Genomic DNA, 22,247 nt, shown 5'->3' with positions numbered 1-22,247 from the left:
CGTTGAGCACTGCACTAGGACAGTCTGTCACTCAACACTAGACTTATCGACGTATATATTGGTGCAGATACAACAGTCATTTTCTGTCCCTGCTACACACAATATTCCGTCCTTTCCTCCATTGTTTATGCACACAGTTTATTTTTTAATACCTTTTAACTGTTCTTCGCATACTCACTCTCATCTACATGGCGTCTATTTGTTTTTACCTTATCACAACTTGAACTATTTCTACTGAAGTACTATCCATCATCTCCAGTCTCCTTTATTTTCTTCATATCTTTATCAGCTTTATACAACGTGTGTCTCATTACTTCCAAAAAAGTCATTGTTTAGTATAACCCACCTCATAGTCCATGTTGATTATGCACGACTTTGCGGTGGTACTCAACTCGAAGGTAAGACAATTTGAATACTGGTGACAGAAAAATTCCGCTAACAGTATTTGGCTGGCAAGGGGAAGAAAACTGGTGGAGTAAAGTTCCTGATCAGCAGTCTTTATGTCAATGTCCTGCATTAAGTTCCAAAAAGCCTCCACAGTGGCCCTTGAAGTGAAGACATTTGATAGAGATTAGAGGAGATTCAGTCTTCATTCCATGGACCAAAAAATGAGATGATTCTTGTGGATGTGGAATATGTCAGAAAGTGTAACATAAAAAACCTAGAACATTTGAATATAATACTCACTTCCCTGATCATTTGTCAGGAGATTGTCAAGCTAAGCGAATACATTACATTGAACTGGAAATACTAATATTTACAGAATCAATACACTGTCAGAATCAGATAATAATAATAAAATCAAACAATGGCAAACCCAGGATGGAGTGTAACAAGACTGTGAAAAGAAAAGTTGCTACTCGCCATATAGAGGAGATGCTGACTTGCAGAGAGGCACAACAAAAAAATGCCTTCGTGACAGTCTTTTTGTTATGCCTATCTGCGACTCATCATCTCCACTATTTGGTGAGTAGCAACTTTCCTTTTTACAGTACTGTAATAATAATAAAAAAATTTATTATGTGCAAAATACCTAATCTTGACTGTTGCGACCAAGTGCTATCAAAACTTAAGCTAGTCTAACTGTCCCTGTTAAGATATTCATCTATAGAGCAGGAATTGCTTATTAAAAAGTATTTCAAACTCTGTTTAAACTGTGCTTTATCTGAAACCAAGTTTTTAATTGTTGTTGTTGTTGTGGTCTTCAGTCCTGAGACTGGTTTGATGCAGCTCTCCATGCTACTCTATCCTGTGCAAGCCTCTTCATCTCCCAGTACCTACTGCAACCTACATCCTTCTGAATCTGCTTAGTGTATTCATCTCTTGGTCTCCCTCTACGATTTTTACCCTCCACGCTGCCCTCCAATACTAAATTGGTGATCCCTTGATGCCTCAGAACATGTCCTACCAACCGATCCCTTCTTCTGGTCAAGTTGTGCCACAAACTCCTCTTCTCCCCAATCCTATTCAATACTTCCTCATTAGTTATGTGATCTACCCATCTAATCTTCAGCATTCTTCTGTAGCACCACATTTCGAAAGCTTCTATTCTCTTCTTGTCCAAACTATTTACCATCCATGTTTCACTTCCATACATGGCTACACTCCATACAAATACTTTCAGAAATGACTTCCTGACACTTAAATCTATACTCGATGTTAACAAATTTCTCTTCTTGAGAAACGCTTTCCTTGCCATTGCCAGTCTACATTTTATATCCTCTCTACTTCGACCATCATCGGTTATTTTACTCTCTAAATAACAAAACTCCTTTACTGCTTTAAGTGTCTCATTTCCTAATCTAATTCCCTCAGCATCACCCGACTTAATTTGACTACATTCCATTATTCTCATTTTGTTTTTGTTGATGTTCATCTTATATCCTCCTTTCAAGACACTGTCCATTCTGTTCAACTGCTCTTCCAAGTCCTTTGCTGTCTCTGACAGAATTACAATGTCATTGGCGAACCTCAAAGTTTTTACTTCTTCTCCATGAATTTTAATACCTACTCCGAATTTTTCTTTTGTTTCCTTTACTGCTTGCTCAATATACAGATTGAATAACATCGGGGAAAGGCTACAACCCTGTCTCACTCCTTTCCCAACCACTGCTTCCCTTTCATGCCCCTCGACTCTTATAACTGCCATCTGGTTTCTGTAAAAATTGTAAATAGCCTTTCACTCCCTGTATTTTACCCCTGCCACCTTCAGAATTTGAAAGAGAGTATTCCAGTTAACATTGTCAAAAGCTTTCTCTAAGTCTACAAATGCTAGAAACGTAGGTTTGCCTTTTCTTAATCTTTCTTCTAAGATAAGTCGTAAGGTCAGTATTGCCTCATGTGTTCCAACATTTCTATGGAATCCAAACTGATCTTCCCCGAGGTCGGCTTCTGCCAGTTTTTCCATTTGTCTGTAAAGAATTCGCGTTAGTATTTTGCAGCTGTGACTTATTAAACTGATAGTTCGGTAATTTTCACATCTGTCAACACCTGCTTTCTTTGGGATTGGAATTATTATATTCTTCTTGAAGTCTGAGGGTATTTCGCCTGTCTCATACATCGTGCTCACCAGATGGTAGAGTTTTGTCATGACTGGCTCTCCCGAGGCCATCAGTAGTTCTAATGGAATGTTGTCTACTCCCGGGGCCTTGTTTCGACTCAGATCTTTCAGTGCTCTGTCAAACTCTTCACGCAGTATCTTATCTCCCATTTTGTCTTCATCTACATCCTCTTCCATTTCCATAATATTGTCCTCAAGTACATCGCCCTTGTATAAACCCTCTATATACTCCTTCCACCTTTCTGCCTTCCCTTCTTTGCTTAGAACTGGGTTGCCATCTGAGCTCTTGATATTCATACAAGTGGTTCTCTTCTCTCCAAAGGTCTCTTTAATTTTCCTGTAGGCAGTATTTATCTTACCCCTAGTGAGATAAGCCTCTACATCCTTACATTTGTCCTGTAGCCATCCCTGCTTAGCCATTTTGCACTTCCTGTCGATATCATTTTTGAGACGTTTGTATTCCTTTTTGCCTGCTTCATTTACTGCATTTTTATATTTTCTCCTTTCATCAATTAAATTCAATATTTCTTCTGTTACCCAAGGATTTCTATTAGCCCTCGTCTTTTTACCTACTTGATCGTCTGCTGCCTTCACTACTTCATCCCTCAGAGCTACCCATTCTTCTTCTACTGTATTTCGTTCCCCCATTCCTTTCAATTGTTCCCTTATGCTCTCCCTGAAACTCTCTACAGCCTCTGGTTCTTTCAGTTTATCCAGGTCCCATCTCCTTAAATTCCCACCTTTTTGCAGTTTCTTCAGTTTCAATCTGCAGTTCATAACCAATAGATTGTGGTCAGAATCCACATCTGCCCCAGGAAATGTCTTACAATTTAAAACCTGGTTCCTAAATCTCTGTCTTTCCATTATATAATCTATCTGATACCTTTTAGTATCTCCAGGATTCTTCCAGGTATACAACCTTCTTTTATGATTCTTGAACCAAGTGTTAGCTATGATTAAGTTATGCTCTGTGCAAAATTCTACAAGGCGGCTTCCTCTCTCATTCCTTCCCCCCAATCCATATTCACCTACTATGTTTCCTTCTCTCCCTTTCCCTACTGACGAATTCCAGTCACCCATGACTATTAAATTTTCGTCTCCCTTCACTGCCTGAATAATTTCTTTTATCTCGTCATACATTTCATCTATTTCTTCATCATCTGCAGAGCTAGTTGGCATATAAACTTGTACTACTGTAGTAGGCATGGGCTTTGTGTCTATCTTGGCCACAATAATGCGTTCACTATGCTGTTTGTAGTAGCTAACCCGAACTCCTATTTTTTTATTCATTATTAAACCTACTCCTGCATTACCCCTATTTGATTTTGTGTTTATAACCCTGTAATCACCTGACCAAAAGTCTTGTTCCTCCTGCCACCGAACTTCACTAATTCCCACTATATCTAACTTTAACCTATCCATTTCCCTTTTTAAATTTTCTAACCTACCTGCCCGATTAAGGGATCTGACATTCCACACTCCGATCTGTAGAATGCCAGTTTTCTTTCTCCTGATAATGATGTTCTCTTGAGTAGTCCCCGCCCGGAGATCCAAATGGGGGACTATTTTACCTCCGGAATATTTTACCCAAGAGGACGCCATCATCATTTAATCATACAGTAATGCTGCATGTCCTCGGGAAAAATTACGGCTGTAGTTTCCCCTTGCTTTCAGCCGTTCGCAGTACCAGCACAGCAAGGCCGTTTTGGTTAATGTTACAAGGCCAGATCAGTCAATCATCCAGACTGTTGCCCCTGCAATTACTGGAAAGGCTGCTGCCCCTCTTCAGGAACCACGTTTGTCTGGCCTCTCAACAGATACCCCTCCGTTGTGGTTGCACCTACGGTACGGCCATCTGTATCGCTGAGGCACGCAAGCCCCCCCACCAACGGCAAGGTCCATGGTTCATGGGGGGAGTTTTTAATTATTGCTAGCAATTTATTGAAAATATGTGTTCCTGAATATTGGACCTCTTTTTGGACCAAGGTATGTATTTCAGGTCTTTATTTAGAATGTTCTTATTCCCAGTACTGATACTATGTATTGAGCTACTGGTTGGAAACAGAGACAAATAATTGCAACAAATTTAATTAAGGAATAAATATACTGTGAGGCAGTGGTTAGAACACCCAGTTCCTTCAACGGGATTCTGCATGATGATCATGAATTTCCACGACAAATGAAACAATGAAAAATTCAGGACGGAATGTAACAACATTATGAATAGGAAAGTTGCTATTCACCACATAGCGGAGATGCTGAGTTGCAGATAGGCACAACAAAAAGACTCTCACAATTAAAGCTTTCAGCCATTAAGGCCTTCTTCAACAGTAGAAGACACACACACACACACACACACACACACACACACACACACACACACACACACACGCAAACGAAACTTCCACACATGACTGCAGTCTCAGGCAACTGAAACCACACTGCGAGCAGCAGCACCAGTGCATGCGACTGGGTGGGGGTAAGAGGGGAGGCTGGAGTGGGGAGAGGGAGGGGGAGGGGGAGTATTGTGGGGATCGTGCACAGTGAAGTGGTGCATGTTTGGCGAAGGGCAGGAGATAGTTGGTTGGGGGGGGGGGGGGGGGGGGATGTTGGGTAGCGGAAAAGGAGAGAAATCAAAAGACTGAAAAACTGGGTGTGATGGTGGAATGATGGCTGTGTACTGTCAGAATGGGAACAGGGAAGTGGCTGGATGGGTGAGGACAGTGACTAACAAAGGTTGACGCCAGGAGGGTTATGGGAACATAGGATGTATTGCAGGGAAAGTTCCCTCCTGTGTAATTCAGAAAATCTGACGTTGGTGGGAAGGATCCATATGGCACAGGCTGTGAAGCAGTCATTGAAATGAAGGATATCGTGTTTGGCCGCATGTTCAGCAGCATGGTGGGCCACTTGTTTCTTGGACACAGTTTGTCAGTGGCCATTCATGTGGACAGACAGTTTGTTGGTTGTCATACCTACATAGAATGCAGCACAGTGGTTGCGGCTTAGCTTGTAGATCTCGTGACTTGTTTCACAGGTAGCCCTGCCTTTGATGGGATGGGTGACGTAAGTCACCAGACTGGAGTAGGTGGTGGTGGGAGGATGTATGGAACAGGTCTTGCACCTAGGTCTATTACAGGGGTATGAGCCATGAGGTAAGGGGTTGGGAGCAGGATGGACAAGTATATAGTGGGGGTTTGGTGGATGGCGGAATACCGCTGTGGGAGGGGTGGGAAGGATAGTGGGTAGGAAATTTATCTTTTCAGGGAATGACGAGAAGTAACCGAAACCCTGGTGGAAAATGTAATTCAGTTCCTTCAGCCCTGGGTGATACTGAGTTATGAGGGGAATGCTCCTCTCTGGCCAGATGGTGGGACGTTGGGAGGTGGTGGGAGACTGGAAAGATAAGGCATGGAAGATTTGTTTTTGTACAAGGTTGAGAGGATAATTACAGTCAATGAAGGCTTCATTGAGACCCTCGGTATATTTCGAGAGGGACTGCTCGTCACTGCAGATACCAGCCGACCAAAATCACTGCCTCACTCTTTGCAAATTGCAGCACACAAAATGGCTTCTGTTGAGCATATGCCACCTTACTTACGACTGACTGAAAACTGAGAAGACGCATTGACTGACATCTAATTGCAATTATTGAAACTCTAGGCCACACCCATTCAATCAACACACATTTCTTTGCCAGCATGTCCCTGTTTCATAATTATTACCATCCAAAATCAGGTCATTCTTTCTGAAACACTGTATTGCTCCTTCATTTCCAATAAGAAAACTTCATAAAGATTTGTATTCAAACATGTGCTGTAATATTACATGCATTCTTTTTAACATTAACGACAGTTCTCTTAGCCCACTCTGACAAACAATAAACTTGCATTTTTATTCTAGTGACATCACTCCCACTATCATAACATGCACAGTTCCATGGTGTGCCTCGCACATCCAAGCCGGAACACTGTAGCATGGAATAAACCCCCAAACCAGAAAGTACGGCAAAGCATAACAAAACTGCTATCATCTCACCTTGCAGGTGCATGGTGTCCACTGTACCCGAGTGCAAGCACAGAAAATTATAAACTTCCAAACAGTATGTGATTCTATGTTAGTTAACTAATAAAAACAAATACTTTCAATGCGATGATCATCCTTCGTCAATGTGGTAGACGTTGAGCAACACATCACTTCATTCAAGTGATATGGTATACTACAACATGTTGAGTCACTCCATATTATTTCATAATGAAATCCATGGAACATGTTTAAAAAGAAGCATCATTTTAATCAGAAAGCAGTCATATTGATGTGCAACTATCCAATCATTTATTTTCTCATAATCGAACTGTGTATAAATGTCAAATGTCAAAGTTTCGGCCAGTACAAGAAAGTACCGAGCCAATATAACATACTGTGTGAGGTGTAAGGTGAAGGTTATAATATTATGTTATTTCATATGATTTTAGGACCAGAGTTCATCAACTTTCAGCTTTGGACATGATCTCATACGACATAACCTGGTTGTTTTCCGGGGTGGCGAGGGAGCTCTGCAAGTTCTTCCTCCTCTTGTTGATGTTATTCCAGAAGCACGTCTCAATCTAGTCATATACTACCTAAAGCAGGTACGTACTATACATGGTTGTATAAGTGAACTTTGTACATCTTGCAAACTGAAGAAACTTAATAGAGAAAACATTCCTCCACAATATTGTATCTGTAAGAAAACTGAGTGTGATCTAAAGGACAGAATTCATAAAAAGATTCTTTTGACATATGAAGACCTCTCAGTTTGAATCTCAACTTGAGTGGAAGAATTCCTCTTTGAAAGTCTGAGGGAGAACCAGTGAATTGTTTCACACAGTGATTCAAGAGAAGAAAGTTACAAAATCCAGGAGAGGAACTGAATAATAAAAAATCAGATAAGACTTTGCTGTTCAACAACTTACTAATATTCAGTACATTGTGAAGAGTGAGTACTGAACAGTGATCATAAGAAAACAATGGGTCCTTAATGATTACAATCAAATTATTTTGTCTTAGATCATTCACAGAGAGCAGTGATATGAAGAGGTATAAAAGAGATGAGTTCCTCATTAATTACAACTGAAAGGATACATTAAAAATAAATGTAACAGCAGGAAAAAAATAAGAATAAAATATTGGAATCTTATTTGGGAGAATAAAGACAGAAAAGTGGAAAATAGTTGTTAGTAGAGAAATGTGTTCATACGAGGAGCAAAGCCAGAATACACTGAGGTGACCAAAGTCATGGGATAATCCTATCTATTTTGGAACATGAAGTCCGTGAGTGAGTGCAGGTGGTCTCTGAGTAGCTGAACATAAACATTTCCAATCAACAATCGCTTCACTTGGACCGGAGTACCCAGTCCATGTAAACACAGCCAACACCATTATGGAACCACCACCAGCTTCCACGGTGGCTTGCTGGCAACTTGGTCCATGGCTTTGCAGAGTCTGTGCCACACTTGAACTCTGCCATCAGCTCTCACCAACTGAAATCAGGACTCATCTTACCGGGCTACAGTTTTCCAGTTGTCCGTGGTTCAACCAATATTGTCACGAGCCAAGGAGAGGCATTGCAATCGATGTCCTGCTGTTAACAAAGGCATTCGCGTCACTCGTCTACTGCCATAGCCCATTAATGCCAAATTTCAGTGCCCTGTCCTAACAGATACGTTTGTCATACATCCCACATTGATTTCTGCAATTATTTCATCCAGTATTGCTTTTCTGTTAACACTGATAATACTATGCAAACATCACTGCTCTCGGTCATTACCTGAAGGCCATTGGCCACTGCATTGTCCATGGTGAGAGGTAATGCCAGAAATTTGGTATTCTCAGTACACTCTTTACACTGTGGATCTCAGAATATTGAATTCCCCTTTGATTTCCAAAGTAAAATGTCCCCTGCATCTAGCTCCAACTACGAGCTTCACCAATGCACTGCCCTTTTTTACTTTGTGTATGCAATACTACCACCATCTATATATGTGCATATCGCTATATCTTGACTTTTGTCACCTATATTGAAAAAACTGCTGGGAGTAGAAAGTAGATTGTTACTGTTTTGGTTAAGGCAAACCATAACATGGCCATTATTTTCTAAATATAGTAGATAAAATATGAGAGAAAGTAATTGTCCTCAGACACCCTGCATCTCTATTCCTAGACAAATGGGACCTCGTAATCTTAGTCGCATATTGACTGCAGGCAAAATCTCTGAACTGATGAGCCTCTTAGCTACATATGACTGTACTAAGAAAGCTCTTTTAATATTTCTTGCTGTCGTAACCAAGATACATTTCTTTTGATTTGAGTTGCATGTGATAGATGTATGTCCTTTTGTACCATCAGACTCCTACTCACCACCTCTTTCTGCAGAAGGAACATGGCCTCTAAAAACTTGAATGGTCCCACTTATTTGTTATATTATCAGCCTCTCCATATTTTTATTGTTTTGGTGAGTAAAATTTATCTTAAATATGCATTTAGAATTCTTATACAATTTAGATACTTTTACTCTTAATTTACTCACCAAGTGGTGCCAGGAGAAAACACATAAAAGATGTGGAAACGAGCGTTCCACATCTGTTAAGTGTTTTCTCCTGCCACTACTTAGTGAGTACATTTTTTTATATGTCGATTTTAGACTGTGTTTTTCAAAATTAATATCATGTTAAGTGTTTGTATGATTTATTAGATTCAACTTGTAATTACAAATAATAATACATCAAATGAAAGAGCATCTCAAACAGTTTTTCTTACCAGTGTTCAATGTGAGCGTTATTTGTCACATGGCACAGATAGAGCCGATTGACGAGTCCTTCCTAAACCTTGATCACTGTGTCCAGAGTAATTGTTGCAACAATAGTTTCAATCCTCGCTCTTTAATTGCGTAGAACAGCAGGTAGTGGACACACTCGAAACTAGAATTCTACGGCATCAAAGAAAACAGTCTCAGACTATTAAAAGCTTATCTCAACAACCGTAAACAGGTAGTTTGTGTTGGTAAGGAAATGTCAAACATAGAAAATGTTAGAGTAGGTGTGCCTCAGGGATCTGTACTGGGGCCCTTCCTGTTTCTGATAATGATCAATGACCTCCCCTCGTTTATTAGATCCACCACTGTAATGTATGCAGATGATACGACTTTTCTCCATAGCAGTAACAGTCTTAATGATCTTAAAACCTGTGCTGAAAATACACTCACTCATGCAGCATATTGGTTCAGAGCAAATAGTTTCCTGCTAAATGAAAATAAAACTCAGCAGATAATCTTCACTCTAAGAGACAAGCCACTATCTGATGACCCTAGTTCTGTTAAATTCCTGGGAGTTTATTTAGACGAAAAGTTATCCTGGGGCCAACATGTAAACTATATTAGTAGTAAACTATCTAGAGTAATTTATTTATTGAGACAACTCAGAAATTGTGTACCTGAAACATACATCAGATCATCTTATTTTGCATTTTTCCAGAGTATAATATCCTATGGCATTATCTTGTGGGGTAACTGTAGTCATATACATGACATCCTATTATTGCAGAAGAAAGCCATTAGGATAATTACAAATTCTTCACATAAGGCTCACTGCAAACCCTTATTTACTAAACAAAAAATTATGACTGTAATAAACCTCTATATATACAATGTCTTAATCTTTACGAAGAAGAACCTACAAGATGTGAAACGTAGAGAAAATGTACATTGTTACAACACAAGAAGCATCAAACACATATACACGCCTTACCACAGACTATCAAAATCAATAAATAGCTATGAAGTCACAGGGCACAAGCTATTTAATAAGCTGCCACATGCCATACAGGATCTTCCTGAACATACATTCAAAGAAAGACTGCATGAATGGTTTATTGCCCACCCATTCTATGATATCAATGAATTCTTCAACTGTAAAATGCAGTAATCTAACAGATGACCCACTGTACATTGATTGTAATATAAGCTAAAATATTTAAGTAGTCAATACCTTATCACACTGTATTATAAATTGTAACTTCATTTGACGTTGTCAATTGCTGTAATGGCCTAAAGACAATAAAATCTTTATTATTATTATTATTATTATCATACACATGACCATTTATGAATGCCCGAAGGTAAAAATGGCATGGCATCAAATTGTGTGAACATGGAGGCCACGCGAAACAAGCTCTGTCATCTGGCCCCTTGTGGCCAATCTGGCGGTTGCATACAACAGTGTTTAACCAATTGTATGCTGAGTTATGTCAGTGAGGCAGCACACCATCTTGCTGCCAATTAAAGTTCTGTGGCTCAACCTCTGTCAACTGAAGAAATAGCCTACAGTTACTTCTCCAAAAAAGTAAGGCGCATAAGCTTTCCTCTGGGATATGGCACAAAAAACATTCAATTTAGGGGAGTCTCATTGGAACTGTGCCACCTCATGGGTATTTGCTGACCCCAGATGTGCTCTTTACATGGGTTCAAATTTCCACTTAGGTGATTGAAGACAACATGATCCAGAAAATCTTCATCATCTTGCATCAACATTTCATTTGCAAAATTGGCATGGAAACTGTTGTCTGTAGGCCTTAGAACATACTTGCAGGTATAGAAACAAACTGTTTGAGTTGCTCTTTCTTTTGATGTACCATTTGTAAATGTAAGTTGAATGTAATGAGTGCTACAAAGCCTTGAGATGCATAGTGTTTTCAAACATTGATTATTTTTGTTCATGTATTTACTCTGATTTGATTGATACAATATTTAACCTAATATATTTTGATATGCATATTGATTACCATCTCTTAGGATGACATACAAGAGGCTTTCAATCTAATAAAGGATTTGGAACCATCAGTCCCTCCAGAATACATCCTCAAAGGAGTTGTGTATGCAGCTATCGGTCAAGAAAATGGATCTGTAAGAGTATTTCCACTTGTTATTTTGTTTTTCTCACTCGGTGCCATATACATTTTCAATGCATAAATTAAAATTTTCTTTACATAATGTTTTAACTTGAATTATACATTTAACTTTTTTATTTTAAATGTTTTTTCTTAGGAAAGCTATGTATTTAACTTCGAGTATTTTGATCATGACTTTAGTGGCTGTAGACTGTATGAAGTTTGCAGGTGATGCAAACTTGTTCTCTCAGTCAATCTCAGCTCTGCAATTGAAGTTCAAAATTAATGAAACAACTGAAAGACTCCTCATGACTCCACTACAATAAATTACTGTTAAACATAAACAAGACAGATCATGTACTCTTCTACCCACCTTGAAACCATTCTGCCTATATGGAATCCATGCAGATTGGTGGTAAAGAAATTGAACTAGTAAAGCATACAAAGTTTTTAAGAGTGTATATTGATAGTTCACTCCAATGGAACCACCACAGGGCAAAACTTTTAAACAAGCTTGACAGTCTCTGCTATGCTTTCACGATTTTCAGATGATCATGTGATATAAATATACTAAAAACTGTTTATCTTGGGCTTGTGCACTCAGCAATACCATATGGCATCCCTTTCTGGGGTCACTCAGAGAAAAACTTTTTAGCTTCTTTGGGGGAGGGGGGGGGGGGGGGAGATCTCTTTACAACAAATGGAGAAATCCACAGCTGTGAAACAAGAACAAAGCAAACATTCATCTGGTGAGTCAAAGATTAGGGCAGAGATCACAAGGGGGTGAGAAATATGGGCAGCCTACTTTTTGACAAACTGCTCCTATCAATTACAAAGAAATGTAATACCTTCAGGGAGATGGGACTGATGACATCGCTGTTTAGTCCCCTCCCCTCGAATCAACCAACAATCTTCAGGGAGAAAGTTAAGGATTTGCTAATGAGACATTGAGACATATGTTTTATTCTGTCAAAGTGTACTTGAAGAAAAACATGCTTGATCTATTTTACCTTATCCTTTCCCACACAAAATTTAAAACTTAAAAAAAAAAAAAATAGTCCCTAATATTGTGTACACAGTGCTCAACAGTCCTTATAATTACTTTTTATTCTTGCCTCCCACTTAAATCAGAATTTCTGTGTGTCACTATTTTATAAAACTATAAAGAAATAATATGCTTGTGCTCTTATGTAACGTGATCTAGTAAGATCAAACAATGGAAAATCCAGGATGGAATATAACAATACCAGAGAAGGACAGTTGCTACTCACCATATAGTGGAGATGCTGAGTCGCGATAGGCACAACAAAAAGATTCACACAATTATAGCTTTCGGCCATTAAGGCCTTTGTCAGCAGTAGACACACACACACACACACACACACACACACGCACACACACACACACACAACTTGCACTCATGTCTGCAGTCTCAGAGAGCTGAAACCACACTGTGAGCAGCAGCACCAGTGCATGATGGGAGTGGCGACTGGGTGGAGGTAAGGAGGAGGCTGGGGCAGGGAGGGGGTGTGACAGTATGGTGGGAGTGGCGGGCAGTCATTTCACCGCCACACCCAGTCTTTTAATTTATTATTATTTCTCTCCTTTCTGCTACTTACCCCCTCCCCCCTCTGCACCTTCTCTCCTGCCCTCCGTCTAAACTGCAACACTTCACTGTCCACCACTCCCACCATACTATCCCTTCCCCTCCCCGCCCCAGCTTCTTCCTTACCCCCACCCAGTCGCCACTCCCATCATGCCCTGGTGCTGCTTCTCGCAGTGTGGTTTCAGCTCTCTGAGACTGCAGACATGTGTGCAAGTTGCATTTGCGTGAGTGTGTGTGTGTGCGTATGTGTGTGTATGCATGTGTGTCTACTGCTGACAAAGGCCTTAATGGCTGAAAGCTATAATTGTGGGAATCTTTTTGTTGTGCCTATCGTGACTCAGCATCTCTGCTATATGGTGAGTAGCAACTTTCCTTCTCTGGTATTGTGATCTAGTAAGATATTACCGTGTACCTTCTTTGTTTTAGTATATTAAAATAGGCACTAAGTTTTTGTCATTTCTGTATAGTAGCAACAATCATATTTGGCACAATATGTGTGCTATTTTAGTCTATTTACTTGTTGAAGATAACTGTAAGGTTATTCTTTCATTACTAAACATCTTTTTTTGTTGCAAATGTAATATGTGAAAATATATTTAACATAATGTTGTCTGCCCCATATCTTTTTGCTTAAACAGTATAAGATTTCTGGGGGTTCAAATAAACAAATACAATAAAGTCAGTAAAATTGGGCTCCGCTGGCTATATTACTCCTCCCCCCTCCCCCCCCCCCCCCCCTCTCTCTCTCTCTCTGTATATGTATGTTACAGTATTAACAAGATAAAATATGAAAATTAAACATCTACTTATATCTTTGTATGGTATGTCAAACAGTGGAAAATCCAGGATGGAATGTAGCAATATTGTGAAACTTTCCTTAGTTGCCACTCACCATATAGCGGAGATGCTGAGTCGCACATAGGCATAACAAAAAGACTGTCACAATATAAGCTTTCTGCTATTGAAGGCCTTTGTTGAAAATAGATGACACACACACAGACACACACAAACTCAACTCACACACACGACTGCAGCCTCTGGTTGTTGTGCTTAGTGTGACTCACCAACTCTGCAGTATGGTGAGTGGCAACTTTCCTTTTCATAATATTGCTTGTATGGTATGTTGTATACTAGTATTACTGCCCCCCTTTCCAGTCATTTTCCACTCATGAATGGTGTGCAGGAATTATGATCATTGATATGTCCATTTATTAGCTCTAATTTCTTTAAACACAGTTGTTCTTCTTAGCACAGAGGTTTATTCACCCAGATCACACAAAAATACACAATGATTATTTGTTTCAACGAAGTTGAATTGCCATCTTCAGATCATGTGTATAGAAAAAATGTTTACATGACCAATCCATTTTTTATACAAACGACCTGAAGATGGTGATTTAATTTTGCTGAATCTAGTAATCGTATATTTTTGTGTGATATGGGCAGATAAACTTCTGCAATAAGAAAAACAACCATATTTAGATTCTGAGATCACCTCCAACATAGTTATGTCAGGTGTGTGTGTGTGTGTGTGTGTGTGTGTGTGTGTGTGTGTGTGTGTGTGAGGGTGAGTGGGTGTGCATGTCAGGATTGTCTCTTTGTGGAACATTCAAACCTCAAATTTTATAAGAAACATTTCCATGATGCACAGTTCCTTTCATGTGGTGTCTACCATTGGAGTTGTATTAGCATTTTTGTTGTACTCCTGTGCCTACTAAACAAACTCTTTGAAACTCCGCTATCTCCTCTGTTAATCATAGCTGATAAGAGTGCAAATTAATGATACTCAAGAGCTGGCTGAACAAAGATTTTCTAAACTATATCATTTGTGGACTATTTTTATTATTTTTCTAACTTTTTTTATTAATTTGGTGGGCACCTGCGTATCTTACAAATCACTTTATTTGGCTATTCAAATTTAGATCACTCCTGAAACACTATTATACACACATCAAAAAAAGTTTTGCATCACCTCGGTTCTGAGAGTTCTGGAACCTGTACAGAAAATTGGAATAGAGATCAACATAAACATCATTTCTGCCCTTTTTATTGCTCATGAAAATGACACATTGCATGTTGTACCGCCATACAGCGAGACCTTCAGAGGTGGTGGTCCAGATTGGTGTACACACCGGTACCTCTAATACCCAGTAGCACATCCTCTTGTTTTGATGCATGCCTGTATTCGTCATGGCATACTATCCATAAGTTCATCAAGGCACTGTTGGCCCAGATTGTCCCACTCCTCTATGGTGATTCGGTGTAGATCTCTCAGAGTGGTTGGTGGGTCACGCCATCCATAAACAGCCGTCTTCAATCTATCCCAGGTATGTCCGATAGCGTTCATGTCTGGAGGATATGTGGTAACTCTAGTTGAGCGATGTCATTATCCTGAAGGAAGTCATTCACAAGATGTGCACAATGGGAGTGTGAATTGTCGTCCATGAAGACGAATGTTTCGCCGATATGGTTGCACTATTGGTCGGAGGATGGCATTCACGTATCGTACAGCCATTATGGCACCTTCCATGACCACCAGCAGGGTACGTCATGCATCCAAACAAGTCTCCAACGATTGTCTGGTTGAAGGCATATGTGACACTCATCGGTGAAGAGAAAGTGATGCCATTCCCAAGTGGTCCATTCAGCATGTCGTTGGGTCCATGTGTACCACACTGCATGGTGTCGTGGTTGCAAAGATGGACTTCGTCATGGACACCAGGAGTGAAGTTGCGCATCATGCAGCGTATTGTGCACAGTTTGAGTCATAACATGATGTTCTGTGGCTGCACGAAAAGCATTATTCAACATGGTTGCGTTGCTGTCAGGGTTCCTCCGAGCCACAATCTGTAGGTAGCGGTCATCCACTGCAGTAGTAGCCCTTGGGCGACCTGAGCGAGGCATGTCATCGACAGTTCCTGTCGTGAAGTTGCGCATCATGCACCATATTGCGCACAGTTTGAGTCGTAACATGATGTCCTGTGGCTGCACGAAAAGGATTATTCAACATGGTTGCGTTGCTGTCAGGGTTCCTCCGAGCCATAATCTGTAGGTAGCGGTCATCCACTGCAGTAGTAGCCCTTGGGTGACCTGAGCGAGGCATGTCATCGACAGTTCCTGTCTCTCTGTATCTCCTCCATGTCTGAACAACATTGCTTTGGTTCTCTCCAAGACGCCTGGACACTTCCCTTGTTGAGAACCCTTCCTGGCACAAAGTAACAATGCAAATACGATCGAACTGTAGTGTTGACCGTTTAGGCATGGTTGAACTACAGACAACACAAGCCATATACCTCCTTCCTGGTGGAATGACTGGAACTGATTGGCTGTCGGACCTCCTGCCTAATAGGCGCTGCTCATCCATGGTTGCTTACATCTTTGGTCACATTTAGTAACATCTCTGAACAGTCAAAGGGACTGTATCTGTGATACAATATCCACAGTCAACATCTATCTTCAGGAGTTCTGGGAACCGGGGTGATGCAAAACGTTTTCTGATGTGTGTATATTTTATGGTGGGAGCTTATTCTAGTGGTTGATTTCCATGTGTAATCAAACAATAGTACTTATTCACATGCAACACATTATATACATGGTATAACGAGTATAAGTGCAGATATTTCTGTTGATCACTGAGGACAGCGTACTGAACAACATTACATCAGTATTTATGTCTTTTGCAGACTAGTTGTTATAACTCTTACAAGTCATTTTTAGGTTGGTTAGTATCTCCAAGTACATGTGTCAATGCCAGTAATGCTTATTTTCTCCCGGGCAGCAGGTCAGATGTTGAAGTGTGGACACAAGACAGGTAGTCTGTACTGACAGGCATAGTCCACGTAGTGGTACAGTTACAGCCGTGCAGAAAATGTCAGGTCATAAGGTTTGTGACATGTTTAGGGGTTGGCCGTTCGACACAGAGAAAACACAACCAACTCACTTGTGTGTCTACATACAAGGTACCAAATACAAAAATATCTGCACTTATACACCTTATGCCCCGCATATTTGTCTCTGCAGCTGTTGTGCATTTCTTTTCAGTTTTCTGGTGTTAAGATGACCCTGTATATAACAGTACAATCCACAAACATCCGCATGGATCTCACAACATTATCCACCAGGTCATTTATATTTCTTGACAACACTAGTGACCTTATGAAATTTCCTGGAGCAAGCCTGAAGCAATATTCATTTCTGACAATGTCTGTCTGTTGAGAATGGGAAGTTCTATTGGCTAAGACAAAATGGATCTATTGTTCAACAAGTTTGTACAGTAGAACTCCAGTTATCAGAAATCTGATTATTCAGATCACCAATTGTCCGGATTGCTGTATGACCAAAGTTGTCAATTTTGTTCAATAGTTATTACAATATATAGTATACTGTACATTTCTTAATCATTCTAAAATCAATCTGCAGCAAATGTATTAAAAGAACAACTCCTCCAGTGAACAATGAATACTGTATATGCATTGTTGTCTTTGTGGTACGCATCATTCAGTGTAGTCTACATCAGTCTGCCTCATGACTTTACCATATAGATTGATTTGTCGCTATGCATTCCATCTTCAATGTCGTTTGTTTTGTTCTGTATTTGTGTTTTAATTTACTGTGTGGCTAAAAGGAAATGAGATGTCTTATAATTGGCAAACAGAATAAAAGTGCTTGAACAATTAGACAAAGGCCTGGGTAGTAAGCAGTTAGTTGAAATGTTCAGTATGGGAACATAAGCAATTTCAGATGTAAAAAAAGTCCTCAATTTTAAACTTTGTGTGTCTCCTTGAGAATGTAAGCAGAAATTCGTTGAGAAAAGCAATGAAAACAGCAGAAAACAAAGAGTTTGAAGAGGCCATATTCCAGTGGTTTTTGTAGCAGTGATCATTGGTTAACCCTCTTTCAGGGCTGACTGTGAAAAAGCCAAATTTTTAGTAGAGAAAATCGACAGTTTGTCTTCATTTAAAGTGAGCAATGTCTGGCTAAAGAATTTTGAGGCAAGGCACAATACGCATGGGCTGGATTTAAGTGATGGAAAACTATCTGCAGACCCAAAACCAGCTGGAAATGTTATTGAAAGATTGAAAATTGATCCAGAATCATATGACCCTGAATTATTATACAGGCCAGATGAGAAAGGTCTTATTTGGAAGGCTTTGCCTGAAGCATCTTTGGTTTCTAAAAAGGAAACTAGTGCTCCTAGCCATAAGGTTAGTAAAGATAATGTTCTAGTGCTGAACTATGCTAACTCTATGGGAAACCACAAAACACCACTTCCATTGACAGAAAATCGAAAACCCCCAAGCTTTTTACAAGAATCATTCGAAGGCCTGGATGACAGCAACTTTGTTTTGCAAATGTTGCGATTCAATTTCCATACCTGAAGTAAAAAAAATATCAAAAGGCCATAGGAAAAGAAGGCAGTAATGTGATGTTAAATCTGGACAATGCGTGCACCCACCCCAACAAAAGCCATCATGCTAGAGAGGATGGATGTTTCAAAATACTCTTCCTGCCACCAAATGTAACGAGTTTGCTGCAGCCAGTGGACTGATTAGTTATCGAAACTAGGAAGCGACATTGCAGTAGATGACTGTTGAGAAAGCTGTTGATAGAAGATGAAAGTGAAGAAAGCATTGTGGCTCATCACAAAAAATTGAATCCAAAAGACTGCACTTACATGGTGGTAGAACCATGGAATTTGGTGAAAACAACCACATTAAAAAAAAAGAGCTTGGAATAAATTGAAAGGCATTTCAATCAAAGTTGAGGTACATAAAGATGAAAATGAAAAGAACAACATAAAAAGGAATTAGAAGAAAGAGAAGTGGCAGAGGATGAAATATCAGTTGAGGACATAAGAAAGATCCTTCTGAAACTTCCTGGTCATTCCAATTGCATTACAGAGGATAGAGACGAGTGGCTTGCTTGTGATTGTTTGTACCCTGGATTTAAAATACTCAGTGTGAGAGAAGAAACTGATGACCAGGAAGATGACATTGTAGCTGAACAAGATGCGGGACCGTCAGCTGGTGAGTCATTTACTTGTCTTGACCCTGTACTAAAATGGATGGACTGGCAGCCTTCATGTGACCATGTATAGCTCCTCACTGTCAAGCAGATGTGAGATGTGGCTGCCCAGAAACAATTGAAGACAGGAAAACAACAGACTCTGAACAATATGTTCAAGAACTGGCTGTGTGTAAGCACAGTACTGTACAGAGTCTAAACAACATTGTTTTGTAGTCGTTAAATTAATATTACATTAGCATTTATACACAAATTTAGCTTTTTTCTTTTTTTAAAAAAAAAAAAAAAAAAAAGAACTGACCTCTTTTTCAAAATTTATCCAGTTATCCAGATATTTGATTATGTGGATCAGATCCGAACTTGAGTCATCCATATAACTGCATTTCAGCTGTGTATTGTTTGCTCAGCTGCAGAACAGAACTGTATTGAATGCCTTCCAGAAATCAAATAAGGCATGTACTTTGCCACTATCTGCTACTTTATGGATCTAGTGAATAGAGTAGACTGAGTGTTACATGACTTTTGCCTGCAGATCCACATTGATTCCACCAGAGGAAATTTGTGGACTTCAAAAAGATAAAAGATATTCCATAATCGAATAACAAAATGATGTCAGTGATACAGGCATATAGATGATGCAACTGTCCAACAATCAATTTTTAAAACTGGAACGACCTTCAACTTTTTCCAGTTGCTAGCTAATCTTTCTTGCTCTTTTAGTCTACAATTAAATGTGGTTAGAAGGAGAACAGGTTCTTTTATGCAGTTCATATAAAACTGAAGAATATAATTCTGGCCAGAAACACATGCAATTAGGTGTCTCATAAGGCTCAAAATAAGGTACACTATTATTATTGTGTTACATCAGTGATGTGCCATGCCAGGTTGAGTTGGATATCATCCTTTATGGAGATGACTCAACAGCAATAATCTACTGTAAAACTGACGAAGTTTTTGTTAACAGATTACCGGTTTCGGTCTTTAATGACCATCATTAGATCTGTTTCATAAAAACAAAGTCCTAATGTACTGCAGCCATAGTGGCATCATCAAATGTTAAATGCGGAATCAGCACCAGCATCGTCAAATACATATAAATAACATCACATGCACGAGTCATGTTGTCAGTAGTACAGTGACCATAGACGTAAATTAAAGGAAACTTATCACCTAAAATTATTGCTTCATGTATAATATTGCCTCAAATGTTCCTAAATGTAATTTTGATATATATAACCATACTGAAAGTAAAGAAGGAAACAGTATAGTAGTAGCTGTTCTTAACTAATACAAACATTATTTTCAGCGTGAAAATTTTAAGATGGCACAGCAGTATTTCCAGCTTGTTGGAAGCAGTGCGAGTGAATGTGATACAGTTCCTGGCAGGCAATGCATGGCATCTTCATATTTTCTCAAGAGGCAATTTGATGATGTGCTTGTCTACTTGAACTCTATTAGAAGCTTTTTCTACAATGATGACAGCTTCAATTTTAATTATGCCCAGGTAATTTACCTACACTGTTTCATTATATGCTAACATTTGTGAGAATTAAAACACTCAGAAAAAGTAGGACAGCTGTGCAGAGAGGATAACCCTCTTTTGTAGATTCTGTGCTACTGCTCTTTCCTCTGTTGTCCATGAATGTTTGGTCAGGTGTGGTGAAGAATATGCAGGGTTTCCTCAGAGGACAAAAAGTACCACTGCTTTGTTAACACTTTGTTCATTATGGTCTACCAGAAACCATTGTTGATGATTAGTGACTTGCATGCAAATCAAATGGAAGGAAACTCCCTCGAATATCCACATCCTCTTTGATCCCATGCCATAGTGTGTAGATGGTTTATTTTATTGCAGCATATGGAGGCCTCACATGATGGTGAATTCTCTGTTAAAGATCATGTGGAGCTCTAAATTTTATATATCTTCACTTTAGTGACATGTGTCCTCCTTGATGTAGCAATTTTCACAAATGTTAGTGTGTAAAGGAGATCTATACAAATTGTATACCTATTAATAAGAGACTGTTAAAATGTTAATTATTTACAAACTGATATGATTGTTCTCTTCTAGGTAAGTTTACTCATACATAATACATCAGTGTCTGCTATTGAAAAAACAAAAGAGCTTGTAGACAATGTCACTTTTTCATGTGGCATTTTATCCATCACAGCATAAGACTTTAGAGAGTGGGGTACACTTCTAACTTCTTCCTGCCCTTCATGTTATACCTAGTAAAGCCATGTGTTTTGAGTCTTTGCGATCCTCAAGACTCCTTAATGATATTGTTGCCACATTTTTACACAAGCTACAGCTCTGGAGGCATTATACTTAATACTGCAAATGCTACCTTTGCACCCAAGCCTGCATGGTTGAATGCATGAACCAAATGCCCAGATCTGCAGTTCCTGTCATACTGAGCAGTGTTATTGTGGAATGACACAGTAATCAATAGGGGAAAAGTAAACTGGCTAAGGACTATAGTATGCTATAGTATCTTATCTATATCTTGGCTTCCTTTTCTATTTTAAGTTAAAAATTGAAGCACATAACTTAGTTTTAGGTGTCCCAGCCAACAAAGTCACATTCATAATTTTGAAGAATGCAAATACTTTATTAGAATTCCATTTCAAATGGTGCAGTACAAGTGAAAGGAGGACCAGAGAGTGGAAGAAAAACAGGAGTACATAAATGGCTGAAGCGATGAAAGCAGTTGTCACTTAAGTCTGTCTGTAGTGTGAGACCAGCGAACCATTTTCGTGTCCAAATATGGAAGAAGACTGCATGCACAATTAAACTCAACACTTTATTTCTAATGACACATACTGTGGCGTACATCTAACACAGTAAAAGAAAAAAAAGTTCAATTAAGTGCAGTCAGTATTAAACATAAACACTATTGACAAACAAGCAAAAGTAAAAATAGGAAGAAGCAAAGAAAACTTCACTGTGCAGAACATCTGCACCTCAGCAAAGAGCAGCAAACTGCCAGTGCTCCTTGCAGCCAGCACATGAACTCAGCTGACATTTTGCAGTCTGCTGATTGCTAGCTGTCAAGCACAAGCCGATCACAACCTTCCTTCACAGCTGCCCAGGGGAAAGCAGCACATTCTCCTCAGTGTTGCACTATCTGTCAT

General features: G+C 39.4%; 1 protein-coding gene across 1 annotated transcript in view; it reads left to right on the top strand.

Annotated features, from left to right (window-relative positions):
- Positions 1-22,247, top strand: part of LOC126417176 (intraflagellar transport protein 56) — a 186,053-nt gene that overhangs the window by 107,306 nt on the left and 56,500 nt on the right. Inside the window, exons 6-8 of the mRNA XM_050085077.1 lie at positions 7,036-7,191; positions 11,388-11,498; positions 20,419-20,616. Of these exons, the coding sequence (XP_049941034.1) occupies positions 7,036-7,191; positions 11,388-11,498; positions 20,419-20,616 (465 nt within the window). The remainder of the gene's footprint in view (positions 1-7,035; positions 7,192-11,387; positions 11,499-20,418; positions 20,617-22,247) is intronic.

The sequence above is a fragment of the Schistocerca serialis genome, chromosome 8, assembly GCF_023864345.2.
Source record: "Schistocerca serialis cubense isolate TAMUIC-IGC-003099 chromosome 8, iqSchSeri2.2, whole genome shotgun sequence".
In the NCBI taxonomy this organism is placed as follows: domain Eukaryota; kingdom Metazoa; phylum Arthropoda; class Insecta; order Orthoptera; family Acrididae; genus Schistocerca; species Schistocerca serialis.
The sequence above is the reverse complement of the archived record's forward strand: the minus strand, read 5'-3'. Positions and strand labels throughout refer to the sequence as shown.